The sequence below is a fragment of the Apteryx rowi genome, unplaced genomic scaffold, assembly GCF_003343035.1.
Source record: "Apteryx rowi isolate R43461 unplaced genomic scaffold, aptRow1 scaffold_6, whole genome shotgun sequence".
Classification (NCBI taxonomy): Eukaryota; Metazoa; Chordata; class Aves; order Apterygiformes; family Apterygidae; genus Apteryx; species Apteryx rowi.
Window position 1 is genome coordinate 7,180,667 of NW_020450871.1, and position 26,378 is coordinate 7,207,044.

Below are 26,378 nucleotides of genomic sequence, written 5' to 3' on the forward strand. Positions count from 1 at the left end.
TCGTGTCCTTGCGGCACTTGGAATAAGCGTTCTTGCTGGGAGCGCTCCACAGCAGAAGGTGTGACCTGGCTTTTGGGCTTTCTGCACTGCTAAAGCCTCCTTCTTGCCTCTTTTTCCGTAATAACTTCAGCAGTGCTGCAAATAGTCCTGTGGAAAGGAAAGCGAGCCCTGCTCTCGTTGCTGCCTGAAACGCTGTCCTACCGCCAGTGAGGACAGAAGAGGACAGCCAAGGCCCAAGGGAAAATGCACCTGTGCTGACATGGTCCATGTTCTCCAGGGTCAGTATCCAGTGCCCCGTGTTCTGGGGTGTTCAGCACTGGCTTTGGGCAATGCCTTTTTTTCCAAAAGTCAGAAAATCAAACAAGTAGAAGAGAAAAGCAGAGGAACAGGAGAGGAGATCTGCCAAGCTTTTGCAGCAGAAAAAGATGAGAGCCATGGAGATGGTTTTGCCCTGCAGAGCATGAATTAACTCTTTAGCTATATAACTCGGACCATAACTATTCTTACAGGTTCAACAATTCTGACAGGTGGAACTGAAATTTTTGAAAAGAAGCATAGCTGTGCTTTCTGGGTAGTTTAAGTCACACACTCTCAATTCAGACATGTCAAATGTAGCAACAACCAATTACCTTAGCGCACTTCGATGAGCTACTTCCTACAAGCTTACGTACTGACCGATTGGCATTAAGAGCTGCTAATGTGCTGCAGGGGGAATCCAGTTGTGGTGACTGTGGCCATGGCATTGCTCTACCTGCTAAATACTGTCTTGTCCAACATTATCTTTTGCCTAACACAAGCCACCACCTGCTACAAGGCATTTGAGAGCGGGCAAAACCCTTTGTGAACTCTAGCAGGTAAGGACGGTCTGTCCGTCTGCTACGAGACCATGCATGACCTCTGCTCAGGCCTCCGCAGATGCCCCCAGGCTGGCAGCATCACTCAGACTCGATGTGAGACAGCTTTCACCAGCCAGCTTCACTGGCCAGGACCAGCCCGGGGGCAGCCAGGCTCTGGAAGCACCATACACAGCTCCCTGGGTCTTAGAGTCTTTCCACCAGCTTAGTGAAGCTGTGAATCAGGGCAGGGAAACCGAGTAAGTTTTAACTTTACGTTGGATTTGATCCTGCCTGAAAGTATTTCATTTGCGCAATTCTTTCAAGGGCGTGCACTTGAAGCCCTTTTTTTTCCTGACTGTATTAATTAAACTCAACCTGATAAGAATAGATACATAATACGTTAAACTAGTGTATGGCTTCAGAGCTGGTTTCATTAGTCTTCTGTATAATCATTGCTTTTGGAAACAATTAGTCTGATTGTAAGGAAAAAAAAAAAGGGGTTCTTGGTGTATGTTTTGTGACTTCCAATTCACGAGTCTCTGGAAAATTAATTTTTCACCAAAGGGTAGCCACATGCTAGTCCTACTGATGGCAAAAGCAAGTCCTGTTTCTTTCCATGCTACCAACACTAGGTGCCATTTACTCTGGTGTAGTTATGGATCCTAACTAGTGTCTGCTTGTTGGTATAATGCACGCTTGACACCCCCATTTGCATAATAGCTTTAACTCTGTATTTGCCATTTTTCCACAGGGATGAATGTTAAAGAGATGCTTCTAAATAATGTCACTTTTTAAAATGCTTACACTAATCTGTGTGTTCTGCCTTCAGGAAAATTGTATTATTTTGCTACAGAGCATGCTGATGACAGTCACACACACTGCCAGCTACCTGCCTCTGCCCATGCTCTTGTCCCATCCAAGTTCCCAGCACTTTGGCACCTGATAGACCAGCTCTTTCTCAAAATTGCAAGTCTCTAAGAGAAATGAGGCTATTGTCACTTGGGCTGGGAGCTCCTGAAGTCTGCTCTAGGCATAGGCCTCTAACTGCAAAAGGAAAGACAGGTGAATACATGTGAGCAAAATTTGTTATTCCCTGAAGCCCAGTTTAACATCCCATTCCTAAATTACCATCTGTAATATTTATTTTCTTCTGTTCCTAAGATCTATCTTTTCACTTTCTCACATCTCAAGAATTCACTTACTTTTAAAAATATGCATCTTTGGTTTTTTTACAAGCCTGGCTGAATCCAAAGACATTGGGGAAACTGAAAAATAAATCTGAGTTTCTTTTTTGCCAGGCCTCTTCCCCACAGCTTTGGTGCTGACATTCCAGCCTATGCCTCCAGAGAGCTTCCAGTCTAGAGATCTGATCTAGGACTTTGTTCTCTTCCTCCTTAATCTGCCAGTCATGTTTCCCTCCTAATTAAAACCATGTCAGCACTGCAGATTTGCCAATACAGGGAAACAAAATATTCTCAATTGCGTACAAACCCAACAATGGAATTGTTTTAAATCATCAGAATATCTCAGTGGTACAGAAGTCTCTTTTTTAAAAGCTAAGTGCCTAAATGTCTGTGTTTTGCTATGCAACATCTGGCAAGGGAATAAAGGGAGAACACTGTCAGAGAAAAAAATTCCCTTAAAAGTCAAATCAACAGCCAATGCTGAAGACTTAACATCATCTTGAGGTCTCCTACAAGCCTCCTCTTCACCGCCCAGGGACTGCATCTTAACGAGAGGCAGGTGCAAACCTTCTGTCCCCTCGGCAGCAGAAGGGCTGCACCTGTGTGGGGCCTGGCCAGGGCCTATATAATCCCTCCCAGGGCAATTCACTTTGAGCCTGGTGGTGGCAGTGGCAAGATGTGGCTGGTCTTGGAGCAGCAGTGCTTAGGCACCTCAAGGATGTGGTGAGTGGGGGTTGCTGTTTGGCCTGGGAGCTGGGTCCTTTCCTCTTCACTTGCTCATTTGGTTCTCTTCTGCTTGCAGGTTGCTGCTCCTGTTTGGGTTTTTGCTGCCCTTAGCCCCTTGTGCTGGTGGCTCAGGGGACCAGGATCTCTTAGGTAATGAGGCCTCCCTGGGCTGGCAGTGGTTTGGGTGAGGGCGTGAGGTGCCCTTGGGGCTGTGTCCTCCTCTGTGTGGGCATGGAAAGGGCCTGGCTACCTGGTGGGCTTGGCAGGGTGTGTGATGGCAAAGCTGACTGGCCTTTCCTCTGCAGAGAGTGTGACCTGTCACGCAGACAGGATGGAGGTTGAGTTTTCCAGAGAGCTGGGCAACTACTCCTGGCAAGGGTCTGTAGTAGGTATGTATTGCTGCTGGCCTGACTTAGTCGTCTTTGACTGTAGCCTGAAGGCAGGGGCCTGCCTGCAGGGCTGATGGCTCCCTCTCTCTCTAGATGCAAGTGGTGAGGAAATGGTGTCCTGTGACTACCTGGTGGACTATGAGAGGCTCTTGCTCAGTGTCCTGTTTGTGAACTGCACTAGCCTGGAGGTAAAGTCAAGAACTGATTAGTTAGTTTTAAAACTTAATGATATCTTGTAGGGAGATGGAACAGGTCCAAGAGTCTCATAGCACTACTATAATCTATCAATGTGCATAGGTATGCACATGTAATGACTATTACTAGCTATGAATTCAGTTATTGAGTGAAAGCAATAACTGGGAGGCTAATTCAAACTATGTTCTTGGAAGCAGAGACTTTACTGGCATCAGCTGCTTCTAAGCTTTAAAAAAGTGCCCTTAGATTTCTGGTATTGGCCTTTGTCATCAAGAAACAAGTGAACAACAGCCAGCTCTCTGGCCCTACAGCCCATAAGTCAGGCAATCCTTAATGATTTCCCTGTGACTACTGCAGTTCTCTCAGTACTTCCTACTCTTCAGCCTATTCTGTGGCTCCATGCTGTCCTAGGGAACCCACCCTTTCCCATAAGGGCTTATTTTTCTTTTTAAATAATAGCTAATCTTGTCCTTGGCCCTAGTGTGAACAACTAAGTCTGCTCTGAAATTTAGAGTTTAATCTCAAAGGCTTTTATTTGTTCTCATGCTGCAATATGAGTTCTGCTGCCTCTTTGATTGGTATCCTCTGCCTACAGCATGGCTGGCACCAGCTGTGGGTGAAGCTGATGGTAAATGACACAACAGAAGGGGAGAAGAATGTAACCTACAGTGCTCACTGCAATGTTGTTCATGCAGATGAAATCATCCCTCCTTTTTTTACTGGTGCAACAAATTGTACGAAAGACTTCATGGCAGTAAGTAGAGGAATGGCAGTGCTGTGGGTGATGCTGATAGGCTTGCAAGGCATGATGGCTGTTTCCCAGAACTGTGATTGGGATCTGCAGAAAGATGTGGGGGGAAGGCTCTAGCCAGCTTCAGGGAGGTCTGTTGGTTGCAGCTCTAACTTGGCATGACCCTTAGCTCTTTGAAGAGCTGGTCTACAGATGGTCATTAGCGATGCACATGGTCTGGCTCCAGCCCTGTTGCAGGGAAAACTGGGGTGCTGCTGCTCCTGTTCTGCTGACAGCAGTACTATTTTGGAAAGTTAAAGCAGTGATTTCTGTTAAAAGTGAAACTGATTGCTGTCTGCTCTTGTGGTGTAACCTTTGTGCTCTGTGTTTCAGGTTACTTTCCCAAGACTCATTCCAAGCTTCAGTGATGAGCATGTGGTAGGTGCCTTCAGACTTTCTAAAGGAGGAGATGGGAGTGCCTGGGTTAGGGACCTAAACTGGACCTGATATCTCTAGGCTGGAGCAGTTCCCCCTTATGGGATGTTCCCATCTTGTTGGGAAACCTAGTTCAGTGTTATGATTACAGGGAGCTTGAATGTAAAAGCTGTCAGGTGGCAGCCCTGCAAAGTGAGGAACTGTATAATGCCTCACTCTGCCTTCCTAAGGCAGATTTTCTTCTCTACAGGTTCCGGTAACTCCAATGACCTGGACTCTGTCAATTGATGATGGAACTAAGATACACCAGCTGAGTCTTGGACAAGCCATGCAGCAAGGCTATAGCTTTCTAGCTGATGGACACAACTTGGTTTTCCAGGTGGCCTTTGGTGCAACTGGAGTTGTCTCTTACAAGGTAGGGGCATGCAGAGGAGACAGTGCTGCTTTATCAGAGTCCAGACATCACCTAATTATAGGTCTGTGGAAAGCACTTGCAGGTTATGGCCAGAACTTGTATCAAGCTGATGCAGTACCTTACTTAGCTGGTGTGTGCAAAGCTGTATCACCTTGTGCAGTTGTCACCTGACAACTCAGCCCTATAAAATGGGAATGATCAGTATGCACCTCAGTAGTGCAGCTGATAGGCTCTACTACAGTGGAAAGTCTGGCTGTAATCTGTCCTGTGAAGATCTGACCTGCAGTCTCATGAGCAGACTTATTTTGAAAGGGTGAGATGGGAGGAAATTGCTATTGCAGGCTTCAACAGCACTAGCCAGGCTTATAGCATATGGCTCTGGTGTTGCTCCTGTGATGGGTCCTGAGCCAAGTACCCTCCTAATAGGACTCTACCTATTTCTGCAGCAAAATGACCAGGTACTCTATACTGCGGCACTCAAGCTCACATATGGACCTCCTGAGCGGAGACTGACAGTGGAGTCAAGAATGCTTTGTGCCCCAGGTAATGCATGGAGGGGTCTGGCCTGCTTCTGCTCTGAAGATGGTGGTGTAAGATATAACAAAGATGTTGTTGCAGGTCCAGCAGTCTGTAATGCAACACATATGACTGTTGCCATCCCAGCCTTCCCAGGGACTCTTACAGCTGTGGGTGTGGAAGATAGGACCATTCCCATTGACCAACTCCAGGAAAATGGGATTGCTCTGGACACAAAGAAAGGGGTCAAGCTGCATGTTAGCAGGGGGGTCCTGAAATCCAGGGTGAGTTCATACATTCTCAAATCATGGGGGGTTTTCTTGTCATGGTTAACTCCCTGGTGCTTGCTGGGAGCTAGAGCACAATAGCTTTGAACTTGATCAAACATCTGTCAAGGCAGCCATGTGTACTGTGGATGCCAAAGGCACTTGTGATCAAGATTAATGCAAGCTGTAGGACATGATCTGACTGTAGTGAATAGGCATCACTTAAAGGCAACTTGAGTCTCATGATGTCTCTTAGCATAAGTAACTGGAGGTAAAAATGTTTCTCAGTGTACTGGTGTCTGACATGTCTAGAGCCCTGTAAATTACCAAACTAGTTGTGAGGAGTCTATGCTACCCTGTGGCCTCTAGCACATGGGCAGTGGAGATCTTGTGCTGATACTTCAGGCAAGTAACTCTTGTCTTTCAGCTACATGGGGAGGGTTGCTCAGGACTTCAGGCCTACATGTCTTCTCTGAAACTGGCTTTTCACTTCCATGGGGAGACTGTGGCAATGGTGATGCATCCAGAGTGCCCTTGTGATCAGCGCACACCAATAGGTAAGTGACTAACTTGCAGCAATACTTCAGTATAGCTTGTTCTTGAATTGATTTCTTGATAGCATAGAAAGGCTATCTAGCTGGAGTAATAGCTCTTGGCATACTCTGGTGCCCCAGACTGGGTGTGACATCTCATGTAAACCTCTGTTCCAGCTGCTGTATGCACTCAGGATGGGTACATGGATTTTGAAGTCCTTGCTGAGAGTACCAGACCACCACTGAACTTGGATACACTTAGGCTCCGAGATCCTGCATGCAAGCCAGCCTTTAAGTCCCCTTTGAATGATAGGGTTTGGTTTCATGTCCCACTGAGTGGATGTGGGACCAGGTACTGGGTAAGCATTTATCCAAGGTTGATGGGGGAGGGCCCCATGGACTGGGAATGCCCTTCCTAACATTGTTCTTCCCCCCCCCCCCCYCCCAGTTTGATGGGGAGAGGATCATCTATGAGAATGAGGTGAGGGCACTGTGGGCAGACCTTCCACTGCGCATGATCTCAAGGGACAGTGAACTAAGGTGGGTCTGGAAACTCTTCCCTAGATATTATCTAGTCTTATGTATGTTGTATCTGAATGTGAGGCCTACCTGCTCCTTTCTTGTTCTAGGCTAACAGTACTGTGCTCCTTCAGCAATGGTGATGCCTCCCTGACTATAAAGGTAGACAGTCTTCCTCCTTTGGCTTCTTCAGTGAATCAAGGTCCTCTCTCCTTAGTTCTTCTAAGCTATCCAGGTAAGGCTGACTCTAGACTTGGGTGGCTGGGAAGCACTGGGAGCTTGTGGTGAAATTGAGGGCTCATATGTAATGGACTGTCTTGGTGTATGGGACTTCTAATGAGGATTTGATTGTTTCATTGTTTCAATGGGGCTGATGCACTTCCCTTAAGGCATTTGAGGTGGAGGTCTTAAACCAGTGATATTGCATAGTTTCCTGGGATGGACTGCAGCTGGTGAGTTGGCTGGTCTGAAGAAACTCTCTGGCCTAGAGCTCTTCAAGGACCCTCTTGTTGCATGCTGGCTTACCTAATGTGTCTTTGTCTCTTGCAGAGGATTCATACAGACATCCATACCGTGATGACCAGTACCCAATAGTAAGGTACCTGCGGCAGCCCATCTTCTTGGAAGTCCAAGTCCTGAACCGCAATGATCCCAGCCTCCAGCTGGTGTTGGATGACTGTTGGGCAACAGCATCACAAGAACCAAGCTCACTTCCCCAGTGGAATATTGTTGTGGATGGGTGAGTATCCTGCTAGATGGGTGCAAATGAAACCACTGTTGGCAGTGGGCAGGAGGATATCCCTGATTTCTCTTCCACCCTTTGGGAGCAGAGCCCCAGGTACAGGGGATTTTACTAGAGGTGGCCTTCTAGGTACTTCAGTGATGCTGCCCTGTTATGTTGGAACTTGCAGGAGGATAGCGGGATCTCTGCATTGAGCTCTGCCCTGCTTCTGAAAAACTGACCTCCATCTAGCCCCTTCTGACTTGCTTCCTCTCACCCTTTGGGTAGGTGTGAGTATGATCTGGACAGCTACAGGACTGTGTTTCATCCTGTGGGGCATGGTGTCAGTTATGCTAACTATCGCCAGAGGCTGGAAGTGAAGACCTTTGCCTTTATGTCCGGTGATAAAGCCCTCCCTGGTCTGGTAGGTGACATTCTCCTTCTGCTTAGAGCAGTAAGTACAAGTGGTTATTGTGTCTAAATGAATGCAACTCATTCTGTTCTAGGTGTACTTTCACTGCAGTGTCCTGCTGTGTGACCGCTTTCAGCCAGACTCTCCTCTATGCTTGACAAGATGCCCCAAGCCATCTAGAAGCAAGCGAGGTAAGGCTTAAGAAGGTATTAGTCTAAAAACAGGGCAGCCTAATCTGCCCTGTGGGACTCACCTCTTCCACATTACTGTTGCAGAGAGTGGGAAGCCAGGCATGAACTCTGTGGTGAGCTTACGGGGTCCTGTCCTCCTTGTGCCAGAAGGATGGTCTGAGAACCAAGGTACTAAAAGTATTGCTGATGCATGTTGCTTAGTTTAAGGGAAGGGGCTCCTTGCTGAACCTACCTTTCTGCTTGCTTCACAGGGAGCATTCTCTTCAGCAAGGAAGCATGGGCCAATGTGACTGTGACTGTTGTTAGTATTCTCTCTCTGATAGCCACAGTACTGCTATTCCTGGCTTTCCTTAAATGCCTAAAGAGAAGGGCATCTATGGTAAATGTGGTATGTTAACATAGTTTCTACAAATAAACTTGGATTATGAATGTGACTGCGGAACTGCTTTGAGGTATGTAGTTCTAGACTTCCTTGTGGCTCTGTGGTGTTCAAGGAACTAAACTAGGACAAAGACAGATGCTACTCTATGAATGGTGGCACTGATCTTGGTGTCTCAGCTAGCCATGGGGGTTAGCTGAAACTAGAACTGATGCACTTAGCCTGAGCCCTGAGTAAGACTTAAGAATAGTTCTTGTCCTACTTTATGGGGGGATCTGTGTTTATTTTCCCTGTTTTTCAGATGGGGAAACAGAAAAATATACTAGGCAACCAGGCAGGTCATGGTCTTTGACTTCCACTGGGGATTCTAAAACTTTCCATCTTTCATCTAAAGATTCAGACAAACTCCCAAAGCTACCTAAGACTTGGACATCATCTGCCTAGTGAAATTAAAGCAGTCTGGTACTTGTATCAGCAGGTGTGTGAAGTAGGGCATTAACATCAAACAACTTACAAAGTGTTTAGCTAAGGTTTTAATTAATATATTTGACAATGCTTTAGCAAATGCTTGTCAGAGTATGTTGGTTCTGATATAACAGTGGTAAGTACTTGAAGATCCTCTTATGTACTTAAATCATGTAATGGTAAACTGAATATGGACTAAAAGATGCTGAAATGGAAGAATGAAAAGCTAAGAGCTGTATTACATGAGTGCTCTTTTCTTGGTTCAGGTGTTGCTGCTATGTGACACAGCTGGTGTAAAGAGTTCTGCCCTTCTTCCCATGTCTGCTCATTCAGTAGAGTTTAGTGCTGTGTCTATGTTAGAGCTCTTCAGAAGGCTGTGCTATAAAATGGATTATTCAAATGAGTCAGATGAAAAAGTGCATGTGTGCTCATGCTCTGGTCAAAATTGCTTCATTGATCTGACCTGCACTATAGGCCCACAGATAGCTCAGGAAGTGGGTACAGTGCCACAGTAAGGCTGATGGTGAGGCTGTGTGGGAAGCTCCTAAACTCCCTTGCCATCCAACCAAATATGAAGCTCTGAGGGGATGTTTGAGGTGTGCATGTACTGTAAAATAAAACAACTCATCCTTGGAAGCAAGGATAGTAGGAGGAAAATGTTACTTCTGTGCTTTTTTCCTAATATTGTCACTAACAATATTTTTCTAAGTATGGCCTGTAGCTTGTGTTAGTCTGATCCAGTCCTCTAATACTGGATATTAACTTCAGGATTTCTATTAATCTCATTAACCAGCAGGTGCTTTATATCTGCCTCTGATCAGCTCTTGAAAGAAAGGAGCATCTCATGCTGCAGATGTGCCAGCTGATCATTACCTTCTTTCCTATTACAGTTAACAGTAGCTTGTCTGGCCAACTCTGTCTTTGAAGATCTGATCCTCATTTTCAGAGATACTGTTAGTAAAGTATCTTAGATTTTTTTTGATGCTTTGTCTGCTTGTTCTAGTCTCTGGACTAAGCAGTAGCTTATTTTGGAGATTCTAGCAATAAGTAATGAAACCAAGAACACCTGTTAAGTAGAGAAACTCATCCTCATCAGAACAGATCTTGTAATCTACAGTCATTTAAACAGTTTATAAATGTTGAGGTATCTGTATTGACTATATTGATCTGGGTAACAGAGAAAGCTTTCTTTGCAACCAGCCCAGCCAAAGGGAGTGAGAACAGTCACAGTACTACCTTGTTCTATTTGTCTATAAACCTTAAAGCTTTTCTATAGAAAAGCTTTAGTACAATTGCTGATGGCTTTTGGGAAGCTGAGGCACAGAAGAGCCTGTCTGCCCATCCAGGATTGCTGATAAGTAAATAAGCACATTTTAGGCTTGGCAGAACTTGGAACTTAAAACCTGGGTGGCTTAAGTGCTTGTCAATTTTTTTTTTTTTAGTGTGCTAGACTAGTGTATTGCTGTAGTGGTCACCTGGGGATTACCTAATGCTCTGAAAAAACAATGGTTTGAACAAAGCTGTATCTTAATGGGGTTTGTTACTCATTATTGAGTAGTTTCTGGATTCTACTGCTCTTACTACTGCAAGATGACAGAAGCTAAGTACTTGAAGTTAACTATGGATTTTAGAAAATCTAGTTCAGTGTTTTACTGGATCCATTTCAGATTTGTTGCCTTTACTTTCTTGTGGCTGTCTACTAATCCATGATGTAGATAGTTTAGTGCAGCATTTTTATGCTGTAATTTCCATTGTGTATTTTCTCTCGTGCATCTCCTTAAAGTAAAGACTGAGTCAAAGTGAGGACTGCTAGTTGTCCTCTTATGGGAAAAATGCCTACAAATGTATGGTTGCAAAGGCTTTGCTGTGATAAGTGTAACTCTGAATTTTCTGAATCTTTTGTTTTGAAATATTTCATTGCCACTTCACATTCCTGTTGGATTTTACAACCACTTTTCTTTTGGAATGCTCACCAAGTGCTCTTCACAAATGTGGTTCCATTCAACTGTGTTTTAAAAAATACTGCAGACATTGGTGCAAGAGGGAAGTGCAGCTCCTCTAGCTGATCCTTTTGTAAATGTGAGCTGTCTGTGCTGCAGCTGGGGATTAAAATTAGGCTTTGTTTAAGCCTCTGTTAGTGACAACCCAGCATTTGTTTTGATTAAAATGTTGCTGTAAATTCCTCCCCCTTGCTTATGTAATTCTAATCCTTAGGAAAGGGCCTTGGAGTATTCACAGTAAAGCTGGATCTTGCCTTTTATTGAGCACAGCAGGGTAGTTCCTTCCTTGAAAGGGTATTGGGAAAACCTCCCACAGAGTGAAAAGAGCTCTGCCTGCTGCCAGAGTTGATGGTCTGGTGGCCAGCAGTTCCAGGACTGTTCAACAGGCAGCCATGGGAGTGTGTTTTGGTCTTTGAAAACTGAGGGGGGGTGGGGAAGGGGTGCTTCTTGAAAAGAAAGAGGGAATGCAAGTAATGGACTAAGCCAACTGTTTTGTCTGTTGTAACATTACACTCCAGTGAGTATGAGTTTTACTGGCATTTAGAAGAAGGAGCCTACCTATTGTGTCTCTACTCTTCCCTCTCCCCTGCCTGGGAGGCACTTAAATTATAAAGAATCAGGAAGTGCCTGCAATGAGACATCTGATAGCTTTTTAATAGGGTTTTACTTACATGCAGCTCCTAACCTGTACAAAAACTGGAATAAGCTATTGCTTTTGCATATCATTGTGCCAGCAGAGCTGTGAAGGTTGCCAATGTCCCCTTCAAGTGTTATTTGCACAAATAATATTCCCTCCATAAAACAAGCTGGGGTCCCAAGTGCTTGGATTAATGAGGCTCTGCTGTACTTCCCAGTCACTGAAGAATTGTTGGATAGTGAAGAGTTAAACAAGCATATTGCAGATCTCTAGTCCTGCTGTCCCATAAATGATGCTTGCTTTTTCCTAAAAAGTGACTTACCTGGCATGAAAGGCAGTAGCACAACTTCATGGCAAGAAATACAGTAAATAAGAATTTTGAAAAGTCAGCACATGTTTCTAAAATGTCATGACAGTTGTTTGCTGCTTTCAGTATGATAACAATATCTGTAGAAGTAAGAGTCCATTTAAAATGAGGTAATTTCAGTCATACAGGTATGCTTTTTTGTTTTCTATACATCTGCAATTGTATTTTTATATGCCTTTCCTTGACTGTGTAAAGCAGTGTGGCAGACAAAATGAAAATAGGTGAAAGTGTCATTGCTCTATGGGTGCAGTAACCTTAGGTTAAATGTTCTCTGGCAACTTTCCCTGTAAACAGGGATGTGATCATCAGAAGTCCAGTTCTGTTCTTTGTGCAGTGACTTCAGATGAGGTTCTACATGCCCATACTCTACTAATGCTAATACTAATAGTCAAGCCTACAGTGCGTTAGCAGGTAGGACTAGGGTTGTGTGTGCTGAAGCACCTACTTCACTAATAAGCACTTAAGTTCACAGTATACCAACCAAACCAACTATTGCTGGTTTAGAATTTCAGGTTACATTTTTTCTAAAAGTTAACACAAATTCCTCCTGCAAAGAGCATGAAATATTGAGACCATGATCATTAGGAATGACTTATGTTGTTCTTAACCACTGTTAAAATCAAAAGTATGTTGAAATTATGCATTCCAAATCAGAGTAATCTATTTTCAAATCACCTTTACTATCCCTTATCAAACAGGGATGAGAGTTGAAATGATTACTTAGGCTTTGTCTAGCAAGCCACCTTATTGTGCTTGTCTTGAGTCCTGGTGACTTAGTACTTGGCTGCAGTATGAGGTGCTTATATTGGGCAGGGAATTTATGGTCTTGGTCCTATCCTGAAGTTGATGGAACTTTTGCCTTGAGCTTTAATATAGTATCTGAGTCATAATTATTGCAGTAATATAGTAGTTACATCCAGTCTTAAGCAGATACTCCCTAAGATGACAGACACCTAAGCACCAGTTCATCTGTACTATTCTTCCCCTTGTGGAGTTAGGAAACAGCTGAAGCAGTGCTGTGTCTGATTTTTAGCTAGCAGCCTCTTCCCGTTCCTCTTTTACATGTACTGTGGAGATGCAGCTGCAGTGCAGTATTGCTCCTGACTGTGTGGTTCCTTTGAAAAAGCTAGAAAAGTAGTGCTTGATAAAGAGATTTTATGTAGTTGACAGGACATAAAAGCACAAACAGATAAGCTAGCTCTTTCTGAGCCAAACAGGATATTGCTCATATTCTCTCTTTCTCCTCATTCCTAACTGTGGGGAAAGATGAGCTGTTTATTCAGCTGTTATGCATGGTCAGGCAGGGAAGTATTTCCCTGCTTCTTGCTGTTAGATGGAGTTTGAACCTCCAGTATTGTTGAATTTTACTAAAAACCATTGCATCAGCTGTCATATGAATGCTATGTAAAAGAAATGCTAGGTAACATCCCCATACACTAAAATATTCCTTATATGGCTCACATAAATCTGGAGGTTCTCAGTCATCAAGACACTTAAAATACCTCACTTACCTCTGCCCTTACTTAAAGGTAAGAACTTTACTTTTACTCTTTGACTTCATCTATTCTTTATGCCATTCTTATTAGCTGGGGAGGTGACACTAAACAAAGTTGTTGCATATAGTGATAGCCATCCAGGACAAAGCAAAGGTTGTTTTAGACTGGTTCCTGTCCCTGGCTAGTGTTATCTGCTTAGGGAAGGACTGTCAGGGCACAGAAGAGATCTGTCCCTGGCCTGTGAGAGGATTTGCTTTAGAGTTGTCCCAGGGTGGTGTGGCTGTGCTCTGTTCCCTGACTTTGTGGGGGAAGTCTGAAACTTTAATAGTTTCATAAACATACTTAAACTAAAGAAAATCCCTTTCTGCCCCACCTCATAAATCTCCCTTGGTGCTCAGTATCACAAGAATTCCTTTTCTTTTCTGGTACAAGTGCTGGTGTTGCTCAGTCCCTGCTCAAGTGCATCACCCATGGAATTTCTAAGTTTATTTTAAAAGTAGGGAGGATTCCTTTACCTTTGGGCCTGATGTCCTACCCTCCTGCACATGTGCAGGAGGGTAAAGCAGTGAATGATGGTGCAATAAGAGGAGGGAGTGAAGGAAAAAAGGGTCAAAAATCTATTGCATGTGGGAGTCAGCACTGGGGTCCAAAAAGAGGCATTTGCTGCTTGGCAGATGCATGAGTCTCTCCAGCTTGAGCTGGAGCACCTGGTTCAGTAACCACAGCAAGGGTGGCTGCTGCATGTATCCTTGGAAGCGCTTGGGATGTTCGGGTCCCCCAAGGTGGAGGGACTGGGGCCACAGGAGCGCTTGCTTGTTGAGGCATGTTTCTTTGAGCTGGGGCTGCTGGCCGCTTGGGGGGAGGCCATGCCATTGCAGAAGGCCTAGGCCATGTCCCTGCGTTGCACAGCCACGGAGCCTGTGGGCACCGGTGCCGCTGGGGTGGGAAAGGCTCCTGCTGTCTCCCTGCTGGGCTTGCTTTGCTCAGCAGGAGGCCGAGAGGGCTGAGAAAGCGGGGCCTGGCACAGTCTCCCTGGCCTCCCTCTAAAGGCCAGGAGCTGTGCTTGTGTGGGGCTGTGACCAGCTGTGCCCCGCCGAGAGGCGGCACGAGGACACCGGGGCTGCGGTGGCTGCCTGCCTGGGTCTATGGCTTCAGGAGGAGCTGAGTCAGCTGGCTTGGAGCCGTCCATGGAGGCGTGCTGAAGTCTTCCTCAGCTTCTGAAGCTTGTCGCATAGGGTAGTGTGATGTGGCCATATCTTTGTTCTCAGGGATTTTAAGAACAGGAAAGACTATTGCGATCAACAACAACAAAAACTTGTTTTTTTTTTTTCCCCTGTAACAAGAAGTTATTGGCTCTACTGCACACTCTCATTTGAGGGATGACTGTCTCTAGTTTAAAAAAAACACCTGGTCTGTGCTTGCCTAGTTTTACTGCTTTGGCATATTTGCATCAGATAACACGCTAATGTGGTGATGGTACATTAGTGAAAACAGCCCTTATTAAAAAGGCCTGGTGAGCAGCTTTGAAATGCAGAGGCTGATAAATGTGCAAAGGTCAGAGCAGGAGGGGGAAACTGGTCCGTGTCCTACTTGTACTTCGTGGTAGCTGCTTTGGTTTCCTGTTAAGTGCTTATGATAGAATGAATTAAATAATGAAAAATCAATTTAAAATGCAGAAGGAAATGGTTCATGTGGCCAGACTCTGAGCTGGAATGAATTCATTGGCTTCAGTGCCTGCTGAGTTTATTGAGCAATATCTGCTCCTTTCAGCAAGAGATGAGGGGATAAAGGAAACTTCTAGAAAAGGATTAGATCCCTTCAGCCTTCTGCTTGCATGTGGGTCCTGATCCAAAGCCCTGAGAGCTTTCTTTCTGGAGATAGGCGTGAGGGTGTCTCTGGAAGTTCCTCCCGAAGCTATTAGCACCTTGCTGCAGGGATTGCTGGTTGTGTGGTTTTGTAGTAGTTGCTTGATGGATCAACGTGTTATTAAGGTAGTAAAATAAATAGTTCTCAGAAGCCTAAAGGGTTGGAAATAGAGATCCTCCAGGTTACACAAAGCATGAATAATCACAGGTATGTTTCTTCATTTGCAATGTTTTTTGTTACTTTATGGGATCTGGAATCAAATGAAGATAGTGTTAAAACTTGTCATTTTTAATTTATTGAAATGGAAACTTAGAGATTTGGTTTGCTAACAATCTTTGAATTCTTGATTAAAAGAAATTTGGTTTTTACAATCTTTTGAAATAAAATATTTTATCTTAAGCTTAATTAATCTATCACAGAAAGGTAAGCATACCTTTAAAACTAAAGAGTATATTTTGATGTGAAGTGGTAGGAAAGTAAAGAGCACTTGCTTTTGCCTATTTCTATTCATTAATGTTTCTCTCGATGTAGGTCTCTACTATTAGTAAAAGAATAGTTGGTGTTTTAAAACTAAAGCCCAGAGATTTTGGTTGCTATCTTCAGTGAAGAGATTTTTTTCTGCAGAGAATGGCAGCTCAGTGGTTCCTACTGTCAAGTCCTTAGAGTTGCTGAAGATGGGCATGTGAAAATAGAGCCACTCGCAATCATGTTGAAAATCCTGGGTAATACTTTGAGGTGTATTTCCTAAAGGCTCGCTGCTGGCTGAGGAGATACCCTGGTGATGTGCACATGTACATGATATACTGCCAGTGGTAAGAAACTGTTATGGTGTTTTTGACATAGAATCCAGGCATTATTTTCCACTGCAAAGGAGCTTGATGACTTAGGCAGCTATCATTTCACTTGGGCTGCTGCTCTCTCCTAACAAGATGGTACAGAACTGTCTCTTAGAGTGACTGTGAATAAATCTGGTTACTTTAAATTTAAATACATGTGGAAATATTCAGTGGACATTTTGACAATTGCTGATTCTGCAAAATGGGCAGTTTTGTCTTTAAAATTACAGAATTATTGATGTCTTGCATATTGTTAAAGGTCTTGCAGAGATGGCCTGCTAGAAATAAGGAGATGAAAATGACAGTTGCATTATTTTAAATGTTTAAAATGTGTTATGCTTCTGAGTCACATTTTAGAAAAATGATCCAGAATGGTCCATGTTTCTTCTTTCCTCTTTTTTAGCTTAAGGCAAGAAACAGACTTGAAACTCCCTGAGTTTCAAATGGTGGCAGTGTCTCAGCCCTTGACCACAGGTCCCTGCTTCTCTAGGGTTTAACACCAAAAAAAAAAAATCTGAGTGGGTGCAGGTCATCTAATAAAGCGCTTGAAAGCTTTTCACCTGCTGGGGAAAATATAGTTCATACCTGTTAAGGAAGATGTAAATGGAGATGCAATGCCAAACAAAGCTTCTGCCCAAATGCTGCTGTGGAGGAAGTCTGTTCCCAGGCATGGTGGAACTCCAGCCTGTGGGAGATGTGGTGCATGGTGCTCAGCTGACTGTCACTGCCTCTGTTTGGGGAAAGGAGGAGAGTGCCTGGCTCTGGGACACAGGATCACTGCATGCAGCAGACACCATCTGGCCTGATGGGGTATCCCCTTGTTTCTGCAGGTCTTGCTACCTGCCAGGGACGGACACTAGATGCAGCAGTGGCTGCCCTGACTCACTTGCATCCCCTCAAATATTTTTGCTGCCATTTGGGGAAGCTGCTGCTGGTCTAACAGCACCACATGCTGCCTCTAGAAGCTTTGCCCCCGTGAGCTGTGGATGAAGGGGTTCAGGCAACTGTTGGCATAGCCCAGGCTGATGGCCGTGTTGTAGGCCTAGTAAAAAGGCAGGGTGGGGTGAGTCAGGGCAAGCTGGGCCTGTTGTAGGATGTGGAAAGGTGCCTAGCAGATGAAGAAGGCCGTGCAAATAGCAATTGTTGTAAGGGTCAGTTTTGTGGTTTGAGCCCTGGTGCATCTCTGGTTTGTCAGTGCTTCTGAGGGCCTGGCCATCTTCAGCAGGATCCTCCTGTAGGCTGTGGTGATAAGTGCAAAAGGGATGGCAAAGACAAGAACTGGTAGAGAGTGTTCTAATAAATGTCCTGCTGGGATGGGGGTCTGGCAGACAACTCCCACAGCTTAGCAGCCCTCCAGGCAAAGGGATGAGCTGAGCATACATCCACATGGGTGTAATCCTAAGGAAGGAAAGGGCCCAGAGCACACAGATGACAAGGATGGCTAAAGGGGGCTTCCTGAAGCAAGTGGAGGTGAAGGGGTACACAGTGACCAGATAGCAGTCAATGGACATGGTGAGGATGTAGGTGCTGGTGAACTGTCTGCTGGCATCCAGTGCAGTGATGGCGGTGCCCATTGTGTCTCCCTGAAGTGCCAGGCTCTGTTCCCCAGCAGCTGGTGGGTGAGGAAGGGCATGCCCAGGAGGAAGAGCAGATCTACCATGGAGAGGCTGATTAAGATATCTGGGACACTACTGCTAGGGCCAGATTTCTTTAAGACTGCAGATAATGAGGCTGTTACCAATAATGCCTAACAGACAACTGATGCCAAACAGGGTGGGCATGATAAAGCTGGCATAGCTCAACCTGCTGGGGTCACCTGTGGAGACAAATGCAGGCAGGAAAAAGTCAGACAGGTGTGCCATGACCACAGGTGGACAGGCTGTCTTCTAGTACATGGGGAGAGTGCTCTGCATGCAAAGAATGGATTTCTTAGGCACATGTAAGATGGGGAAGTGCTTTGTGTTTTGTTTTTTAATCACAGGCACTCTCTTATCAGCTTTCACAAATATGTGAATTAAGACATGTATTTAACTCTGTTCTTTCAGGGATCTGGCTGTGTCTCTAATGTACCTCTAGGTCTGTCTCTATAATCAAATGTGCATACACACACTCACCCCTCCATATGCATGGATACATACCCCATAACAACAGAATGGAAGAGCTCCAGTTTGTTTGTCATTGCATACATGTGCATGTACACCCTTTTGAATGCATACATACAGAATATACATGTATTATCATATTCTCCATAGCTTGCATGGGACCTTGAATGCTATGGAGAATATGATAATACAGAATATACATGTATTCATGTCTCAGATACATATATTGTGTGGGATATTAATATCTGTGTTCAGGCTTTCCTCAAAACCATCACAGCAAGTGATTTTCTCCCCCGCCTACAAACATTATAGTTTATATACTAATGTGTATTTTCACTTATTATTGCACTCACCAGCCCTAGAAAAGTTTTGGACAGCCTTGGAGCTGTTGGAGATGCAGCTGTTCAAGCTCTCTGGATGATTTGTTTCAAAGCCCATCCTGCAGTAAGAACTGGCTCCTAGCAGCGGCTTGATGATGTTAGTGTTTCACATGGAAGAAAAAGGTTGCTGATTCCTCAGAGAAGCGTGGAGCTGCTTGTGAAGCTAACTGCTCTGAGGCTCAGCAGAGTCCATTACATGGGTCAGAAAGCAGCTCCTGTGCTCCTCGCACCACCACCAGGCAACACTGACACCAGGATGAAATGAGGCACTTTGCCTGTTGCCAGGCTGTCAGCAGAGCGCTGGAAATGTGCTTGCAGGGAGAGCAGAGTTTCATTTGTTTGGTGTTGAAAGCAGTGATCAGGATCCACTGATGGAGTAAGCAATGAATGTGCACTCTGGAGAGGCTAATGGGGCCTGGAACTAAATAAAATCCGCTAAATAAAATGAAGGCTAGGCAGCACAGAGCACCTTTTGCTTTTAGGGGGTAGTTGAATATAAATAACTCAATGTATAATTCATTCTGTAAAGAACTATGTTAATCTAAAGAACTAGCACTTAAGCTTGCAGCAAGATTTAGGTTAATCTCTTCAAGCCTCTGAACCAGGACTGCCCAAAAAGTAAAAAGGTACAAGCTGCATGAGCAACTACCTGGGAAAATGATATTTTCTGGTTATGCTTGGTAAGCGGCAGCACAGCTGATATACAGCATCATTATTTCTCTCCTGCCAGGTACTTTTCCATTTCAATTCACTTAGAGGTGTCCCAAGCATAATCATAAAGAGTTGTATGTTCATTTTAGGCAGATTGATAGAAGAGAATAGGAGATGAACAAGGGATGTATTTTCAAGGTATATTTGAAATTACAGCAATTCCATATGTAAGAAAAGCAAAAAAAAATTGGAAACATTGAATGAGATGGTAACTCTGTTAAAATCAGGTCATATTGATCTGTTTTGTCTTCCTCATAACAATTAGCCTGCACTTAGTAGTCAGTAAGCTCCTAGATTGAAGGTATTACTGCCTAGACATTTAGAAAATAAAATTAGACATAAGCTATGACTATTCTAACAATAGGGGCTAGGAGTCTAGTGAAAGGCAAGAAGGATAATTATCAGAATGTTATTTCATTTTTACCTCTAGCCATAAGGATTTATAGCACTTAGAAATAATTCTTATTTGGGTTCTTTATAGCTCTTAAAAGTGGGTATTAGTCCATTTGCAGAAGGAATAATACAATCCATTTAGCAGCCTGTGCAAAACACCTGCTTCACCTCAATCTCTCAGCATACTGTGTAGCTGGAGTTGCTTCATCTGCAAATAAGTGTCTTTTGGGTTTTTGCAGTCCAGCATATGCACTGGGAAATAAAGCTGGAATTTGCTTTTGGATTGTATGATTTATAGCTGTGATGTGCATTCTTATCACTGGTCAGCACCACACAATCATTAAGTGCAGCAGTCTGCTTTTTTCCCCCCACTGATCTGCAGCTGCTGTAAACCAGTAAAGCTCTCCTGTGATTGACAACAGCTGCAGATTTGGTCCTAAAGTGGGAGTAATGGCAAGGTAAAAAGCTATGCACATATATTCATGTCAAATCTGTTTCATCTTTAGATGGATTTCTCCAGGCTGCATGTCCTTTAAACAAAATCACAGCAGTAGCTTTTGGTACAAAGAAAGTAGAGAAACTACGCTTTTCCTGTTTTTTTTTTCCTCCTTGTATATTGCTATTAACTAAGTTTGAAAAAATATTTCTGGTTGTGATAAAGCTTTGGCACTTCTGAGAAAGAACAAACATTGTATCTAGTTAGTAAACTATGAAAGGAATCTCCTGTTATCTTCATTCTGCAGGTCTTTCACACTTAACTGGAATTTAGTAAATGCTAAAGCCTTTTATGAACTGGGATCAGGAAGCAGAGTATGGCTAAGCGTAATTCCACTCTACTGCCCAAGTGTGGGGCCAGCTTATTATCACAGCTGAAAACACAACCACCAGAACAATGTGGAACACATCATCCCTCAGATAAGCTTTGAAATATAAGACTGCTATTACGGTTTTACAAGGAACAAGAAACATACTGCATGAAGTTAGCCACATCTGTATATTTAACTAACCTTAAAGCTGAGTATTTTCATTTTAGGCTGAAGTATTCTTACATTTACAGAATCAAAAAAGGTCTGTGTAAACTAGGTCTGCAATAAATGGCATCATCTTAGCAAAGAAAAACCTAGACTCTAATATCCTGTTGTGGTCAAACCACATGCTTGTTCATACCAAACTGGAATACTACAGTAATTTAGTCCTGAGGATTCTGTTTTCACTTTACAGGTGTGAAAAGCAGAGTATTCCCATATAACACAAACTGGCTGCAGTTTGTGACTTAGGAGGTATTGGCCAGCCAAAATACTTTAACATCAAGTAGGAAGAAAAATCTAACTTCAAGTGTAGCCTTCCCAGAAGTAGATCTGGAAAACTTGTTTTTACTTTAGGATAGAACAACAATAACAAGACAACCTGGCTAAACAAACAATACTTTATTAAACTAATATAGTTGCTTGATGCTTAAAAATAGTATAGCATTTGCAAAAAATGAAAAAAGTTTAAACAAAATACATACAAGAAGTTAAAACTGAGAAGCAAAACTGGCATTTTAAATACCTAAACAAATATGACAAAATGCAAGATCTAATTGCATACCATGGATGTGATGAGGCAATGAGGAAAACAAAGAAAATATTCCTTCAGAATAATGCAATATTTAAAGGTACGTGAAAGCTTATACCATGAGTTAGCTACGTATAATAAAACCCAATTTTCCTTTTCTTATATTATAAAGCATTAGCATGGTATGCTCATAATGTTTTAACAAAGACCATTAAGGCTTAGAATATTTTTCAACACTCAAAAAACCTTTCCAGTGTTGCTGAGCTTTGACATTTACCATGTACCAAAACAGCCAACTGCTGCATACAAATCTTGAAAGATGCTCTATCTAGAAATCCAGTAGTAAATGGGAAATCAAATACCTGCCTACCCCTTCTTTCACCTGTCACTGACTTAACAGTAATTATTAGTATATCTTTTTACCAAATTCTGTGGAACATTTCATCATGCACATAAGACTTGATACCACAATGCACTGCTTAACAGCTATTGTTACTATTAGTGTTACAGTAACAATATAAGAAGCATATTGATTTTTTCAGTTTCTATAAGCAGTGCACAGAGCTTGAATGCTCAGCAGGTAAACAATTACACTGTAAAGGTCAGAATAGTACAGTTAAGTGCCTATCAAGGAAATGGGGATAATCCCATTTATTCGCTCTTTCCATTATTGGCAGAGAGATCCAAGATGGAAGGACTCTTCTGTAGCGAAGTTCCATTAGCTTCCTGCTTCCTTATCTGACCCCTGTATAAAGGAGAAGGGGAGAAGAATGGTTTTATAGTCTGTTCTTCTAGAAGATTATTGTCTTTTAACCCTTCCCAAAGAACACTGAGCAACATGAGATATAAGCATGGGACTTCTGGAACTGCTGGTCTACCAGAGTTTTTCTCAAAAGACACAGGAACATATAAAGAGCGATCTACCAGATGTTGTTTGTTTAACATCAAAGTTTTAAGCAAATATGATTGGTTTGTAGGCTGGTTTATGATATGATACGTAAGAAAGAAGTTTTTTCTGGAATCAGTTGGCAATGATATAGACCTGACAGCATGCCCAGGAAGAGCAGCAGGGAGCCCTGGAACAAATGCAGGCACACTGGGCCTTGCACCGTGTTGCATGTTCCTGAAGATATCATGGTCTCCACAGGCAATTTCGTGTGTTCCTGGAGCTGTGCAAATGTACTGCTGTGAAGAAGGAGCAAACTGAGAAAGTAAGCACTAAGAGGGAGCAGCTGGATTGTTTTTTCTTGCTCTGCCCTATGCTTAGGAAGTGATTATCGTTCTTAATTCCCTGCTAGTAATTTAAGTGGGCAATAGGTGGCACTCCAGCACAACCTGCTAGTGCCTTAGCTAGATTCTTGGCAAAAGTGTGAGTAAGGCAACAGTGACTGAAATAGGCCTCCAAGCACAAAGTTCTGGGAGCAGAGGGAGATGAGTGGCAGATAGCACACGGTCAGCAGCCTGTTTTGCAAATAAAACAAGTTTATGCAAACAAAGCAAAAAAATCTTTTAAAAACATCTGGAAAAATGTATTAATCTTAGGTTTTGTACAAACTTGTTTCACACAAATCTAATTTTGGCCACGGTGTCCCATTTAACTACCCATCTACTTGTCCCAAAGCTACAATTTTGGTCCCCTGCTACTCTACGAATGCAGGTAAGCCAAGATAGTTGGGCACTGCACCATGCAGAAGGAACTCTGTTGTATAATTGAGCAAAAGCTTCATCCTCTGTGCAGAGTCCAATCTGGAAACGTTTTAATGACAGTTAAAACAAGATTTATTCTGAATGAGACAAAGTTATATTTTATTGCTTGATGTTATGCTGTGTTAGCAAATGTACATCTAAGGACTATTTATATTTCCTCTTTCCTAAAGAGAAAAGAGGGCAGGTAATAACTCTCATTAAAATATTTATTGATGACTAGATATTTATATGCCGTATATTAAATCATCAGGGTAGCCAAAGATGCTCTAGCATTCAAAAAGATTTATTAAACTATCCAAAAGTAGCTGTTACTCGTAAACACAGTGATCAATGCAACAGTACAGTTTGAAATCAGAGAACGGCTCAAGATGCTATTACTTACTTTTGAACATACCAGTAGTTGACCAGAGTTGAAAGAATGACGTAACAAACACTCAGTACTCCAGAAACTCCCAGCGAAAGTGCGCCCAGGCCACACAGCACGCAAAGGAGGGCTATGCCACCTATCGATATTACAACACCTAATAAAAGAGAATCAGTTTGTTATTTAAACAGTTTACATATATGTCAGTTAGAAGAATATAATTTCTATCACAATTCCAATTCAAACCATTAGGGAAAATTATCTACTGCAATCAACTAGCTGACTTGTGTAATAGTCAAGGGCCTCAGTCTGCAGGAATTCCCCAGACAGCCCTCTAAAGGAGAAACACTCCTTTTAACATTTCTATTATTTATGTGATGAGGAAGGAAGATCTGTTCAAACTAGACCAATATGTTTTCCTCAAACTCCACATGTTACAATACCAAAGGACTGGAGTGACTGTATATACAGCTGTCAGGGAAAACACTGTGCACCTTGTTACTACCCTATGCCATGCTAAAGTCTGTCCTACTTCTCCCCCAAGTAGCCCCTGGAGGTGAAGGGGCAAAGAAATGGTCAGAGACAGACTTGGCCAGAGACATACAGAATATTTGGAAGCAATCATACTTCAGAAAGTTTTAATCCCTGACATATGTTATTATATAAAATAAAACCTGCGAAAATTTCTCCCATAAAAGACTCCATAGGCCAGAAATGAAAACTATGCATGGCCAGAATAACTGGTTTAGCTACATCCAGGTGGCTGACATGAAAAAGAGAAATAGGATTTCCCCTGAAGAGGCTACAGTTAATTAGATTACTATTCTTGTGTTAAGACTTTGACTATTGCTGAAAGCTGAGGGCTACGCTTAGAAATCTTAAGTTGCTTTCACTAAGAACTCCAGAAGGTAGAAGAGAAAAAGGAAAGGATGTCATGTCCCAAAAGGGAAATGAATAATGCATGCATGCATACAATACCTTCCATAATTATCACGCCGATACAGGCCATTATGACTGTTGTAACAACAAAAATCAGAAAAAATGCAACAGGAATAGCAGACACTGCAACAAACATCAGGAGTGATAAGGCAACAAAAGGATGGTCATCTAAGTATTGGCCAAAACGAGAGTTCATAAATGCAACAACCTGTGGATCAAAGAAAAATATTTCAGATTTTATTTTTACCTCTTGTCATAGATAACTTTAAAATGTCACAGCTACTTCATTTAAAATTATGGATACCGTTCTTTTTGTAAGTATAGAGTTTGAATTAAAGGGAGTAACCATTGCCTCTAAATTTCCCAAGCATGAGGATTTAATGCAAATGTAGGTAACTGCATAGCAAATAAAAGCCTACCCAAACATCCATGTTTCTCATCAACCTCCCAGTCCCATTCTTGCACAAATTAACCCCCCCTCCCCCCAAAAAGCAGCCCACACATACAAGGTCATGCTTTAACTGCACAGATTTCAGTGAGGTTTCAACAGCTATGATTTTTGATCTAGAGAATTGTGTTTAGAAATCAAAAATACTGTTACATTCAAAGAAAGATGATGAACTTCCTTGTTTTCATGTCTCACTAGTATCTGCAACTTGCTCCTGTATTGAGCATAAGGACACTACAGTCATGTCTGTACCACAGGAAGTGGTAAGAATTTACTTATAAAGTTACAAGTAGATGAGAAAATCCTTTTTACTGAGGCAGTCATACCTATATGCTGGATTTCCCTTAGGAAAGGGGTATAGCAGTTTTAGTTATTTTTATAGCAGGACAACCATTTCACTAAAACGCCACTTTTAAGTAAAATGGTTTTACCAGTAAAACACAGAAATGCAGAATAGGCCTCCCTTTTGACTGCTGAAGACGTGTTAGGACAGCCATTCCCACAGGCTCCTCAATCTTTGTTTAAAAAAGGGAGTGCTAATTTTCTCAAAAAAATTAATTTAAAGGTTTTGAAATTGCATTTAAATAAATCAGGATATGATATTCCAAGATTTATAAAAGGAGTATCTTTATAAACGTGTTATGTAAAATACAATCCAGAACGCACGTTTGAGTTGCTGTGGATGGACTGTACCACGGAGTGCCATTGCTTCTGCAGCTCCTGCATTTCTTTAGACATGCTGGAATCCTCGGTGACAACCGTGAAACTTCTGGACAACGTTCTCACTCAGCCATCCAACCTTCCTTAAAAACAAAGGTAAAATTAGTAACAGGCTCATGCAAATGTTTTGTGAAAAATCAAATATTTCTCTTGCCTAAAAACAGAGAACGTAGATTTCAAGTCAATGAGATCTATACAGTTTAAAACATTTCTTTGCGAGATTAAATTTAATACAGGGGTTCTGTCGGAAAGCTCTTCTAAAGCATTTCCAAAGCCAGAACCAGGATCAGGATACAAGGTGACTCACCTTCTTCCCTTATAACATTAACCCCATATTTAACAGTGAGGGCACCGTTACCAGTGAATTACCAGTAATGAGGCAAATCTAACTATTAGTTTAGACAATTTATCACTGTTAGTACTGCAAACTTAAAGTGCTTATATCAGCGTGTTTTTGTGAGCAGCCTCATACTCGGGACTGAAACCAGACCCTGGACAGCTTCAACACTCAACAGATAAAGGCCAAATACTTTGAAACATTCTGAACATATTTAGTTGTCAAAGTTTAAAGACAACATCAGTGCAAAGACCTTTTTCCTCTGCAAATTGAATCTACTGTTGCTACAGGGAACATTATCACTGCGAGATTAAAAGACACATTTTCCTGCTTGTAAATCTAAACATTTATTACGCAAATATTGCTTTGATATTCAGTTTCCATACTCGGTCCCTCCCTTTATTCACAGAGAATTTTTATACTTTTTTTTTTCCTAGCAAAAGCACAGAACTTGGCAAAGGGATTCCTGGGGGCTTCTGCTGCACGAAACCACCGCCAGCAGTTTTTTTACACGGCCCAACTGGCGGGGAGACCTAAATTTTACCTCTGAGGCGACGCTGCCCGCGGAACCTCCGCCTGCGACCTCGCACTGGGGCCGGGGCCGCG

The 26,378-nt window shown here is 42.8% G+C and overlaps 2 protein-coding genes and 1 pseudogene across 3 annotated transcripts; 1 reads left to right on the forward strand and 2 right to left on the reverse strand.

The window, feature by feature from the left end:
* The first annotated feature begins 2,283 nt into the window (after positions 1–2,283).
* ZP2 (zona pellucida glycoprotein 2) lies at positions 2,284–8,470 on the forward strand. Its single transcript, XM_026083305.1, has 18 exons — positions 2,284–2,743; positions 2,823–2,896; positions 3,052–3,135; positions 3,229–3,323; positions 3,926–4,084; positions 4,454–4,498; positions 4,746–4,910; positions 5,357–5,453; positions 5,529–5,710; positions 6,120–6,249; positions 6,403–6,584; positions 6,674–6,765; positions 6,855–6,979; positions 7,294–7,483; positions 7,754–7,889; positions 7,972–8,068; positions 8,153–8,236; positions 8,320–8,470. Exons 1-18 carry the CDS (start codon positions 2,697–2,699, stop codon positions 8,463–8,465), a joined length of 2,130 nt encoding a protein of 709 aa, XP_025939090.1. The 5' UTR covers positions 2,284–2,696; the 3' UTR covers positions 8,466–8,470.
* An 8,480-nt stretch (positions 8,471–16,950) lies between these two features.
* Positions 16,951–18,654, reverse strand: LOC112974405 (annotated as a pseudogene).
* Positions 18,655–21,107: 2,453 nt separating this feature from the next.
* Positions 21,108–26,378, reverse strand: TMEM159 (transmembrane protein 159). 2 transcript variants are annotated; one of them, XM_026083334.1, is made up of 5 exons: positions 26,317–26,378; positions 25,382–25,514; positions 24,307–24,475; positions 23,347–23,485; positions 21,108–22,002 (listed from the first exon to the last, which is right to left on the reverse strand). In XM_026083334.1, the coding sequence occupies exons 2-5, from the start codon at positions 25,451–25,453 to the stop codon at positions 21,909–21,911; spliced, it is 474 nt and encodes a 157-aa protein (XP_025939119.1). In that variant the 5' UTR covers positions 25,454–25,514; positions 26,317–26,378; the 3' UTR covers positions 21,108–21,908. The 2 variants fall into 2 exon arrangements, with proteins under 2 accessions (XP_025939119.1, XP_025939117.1); XM_026083332.1 differs by having other exon boundaries at positions 25,382–25,518.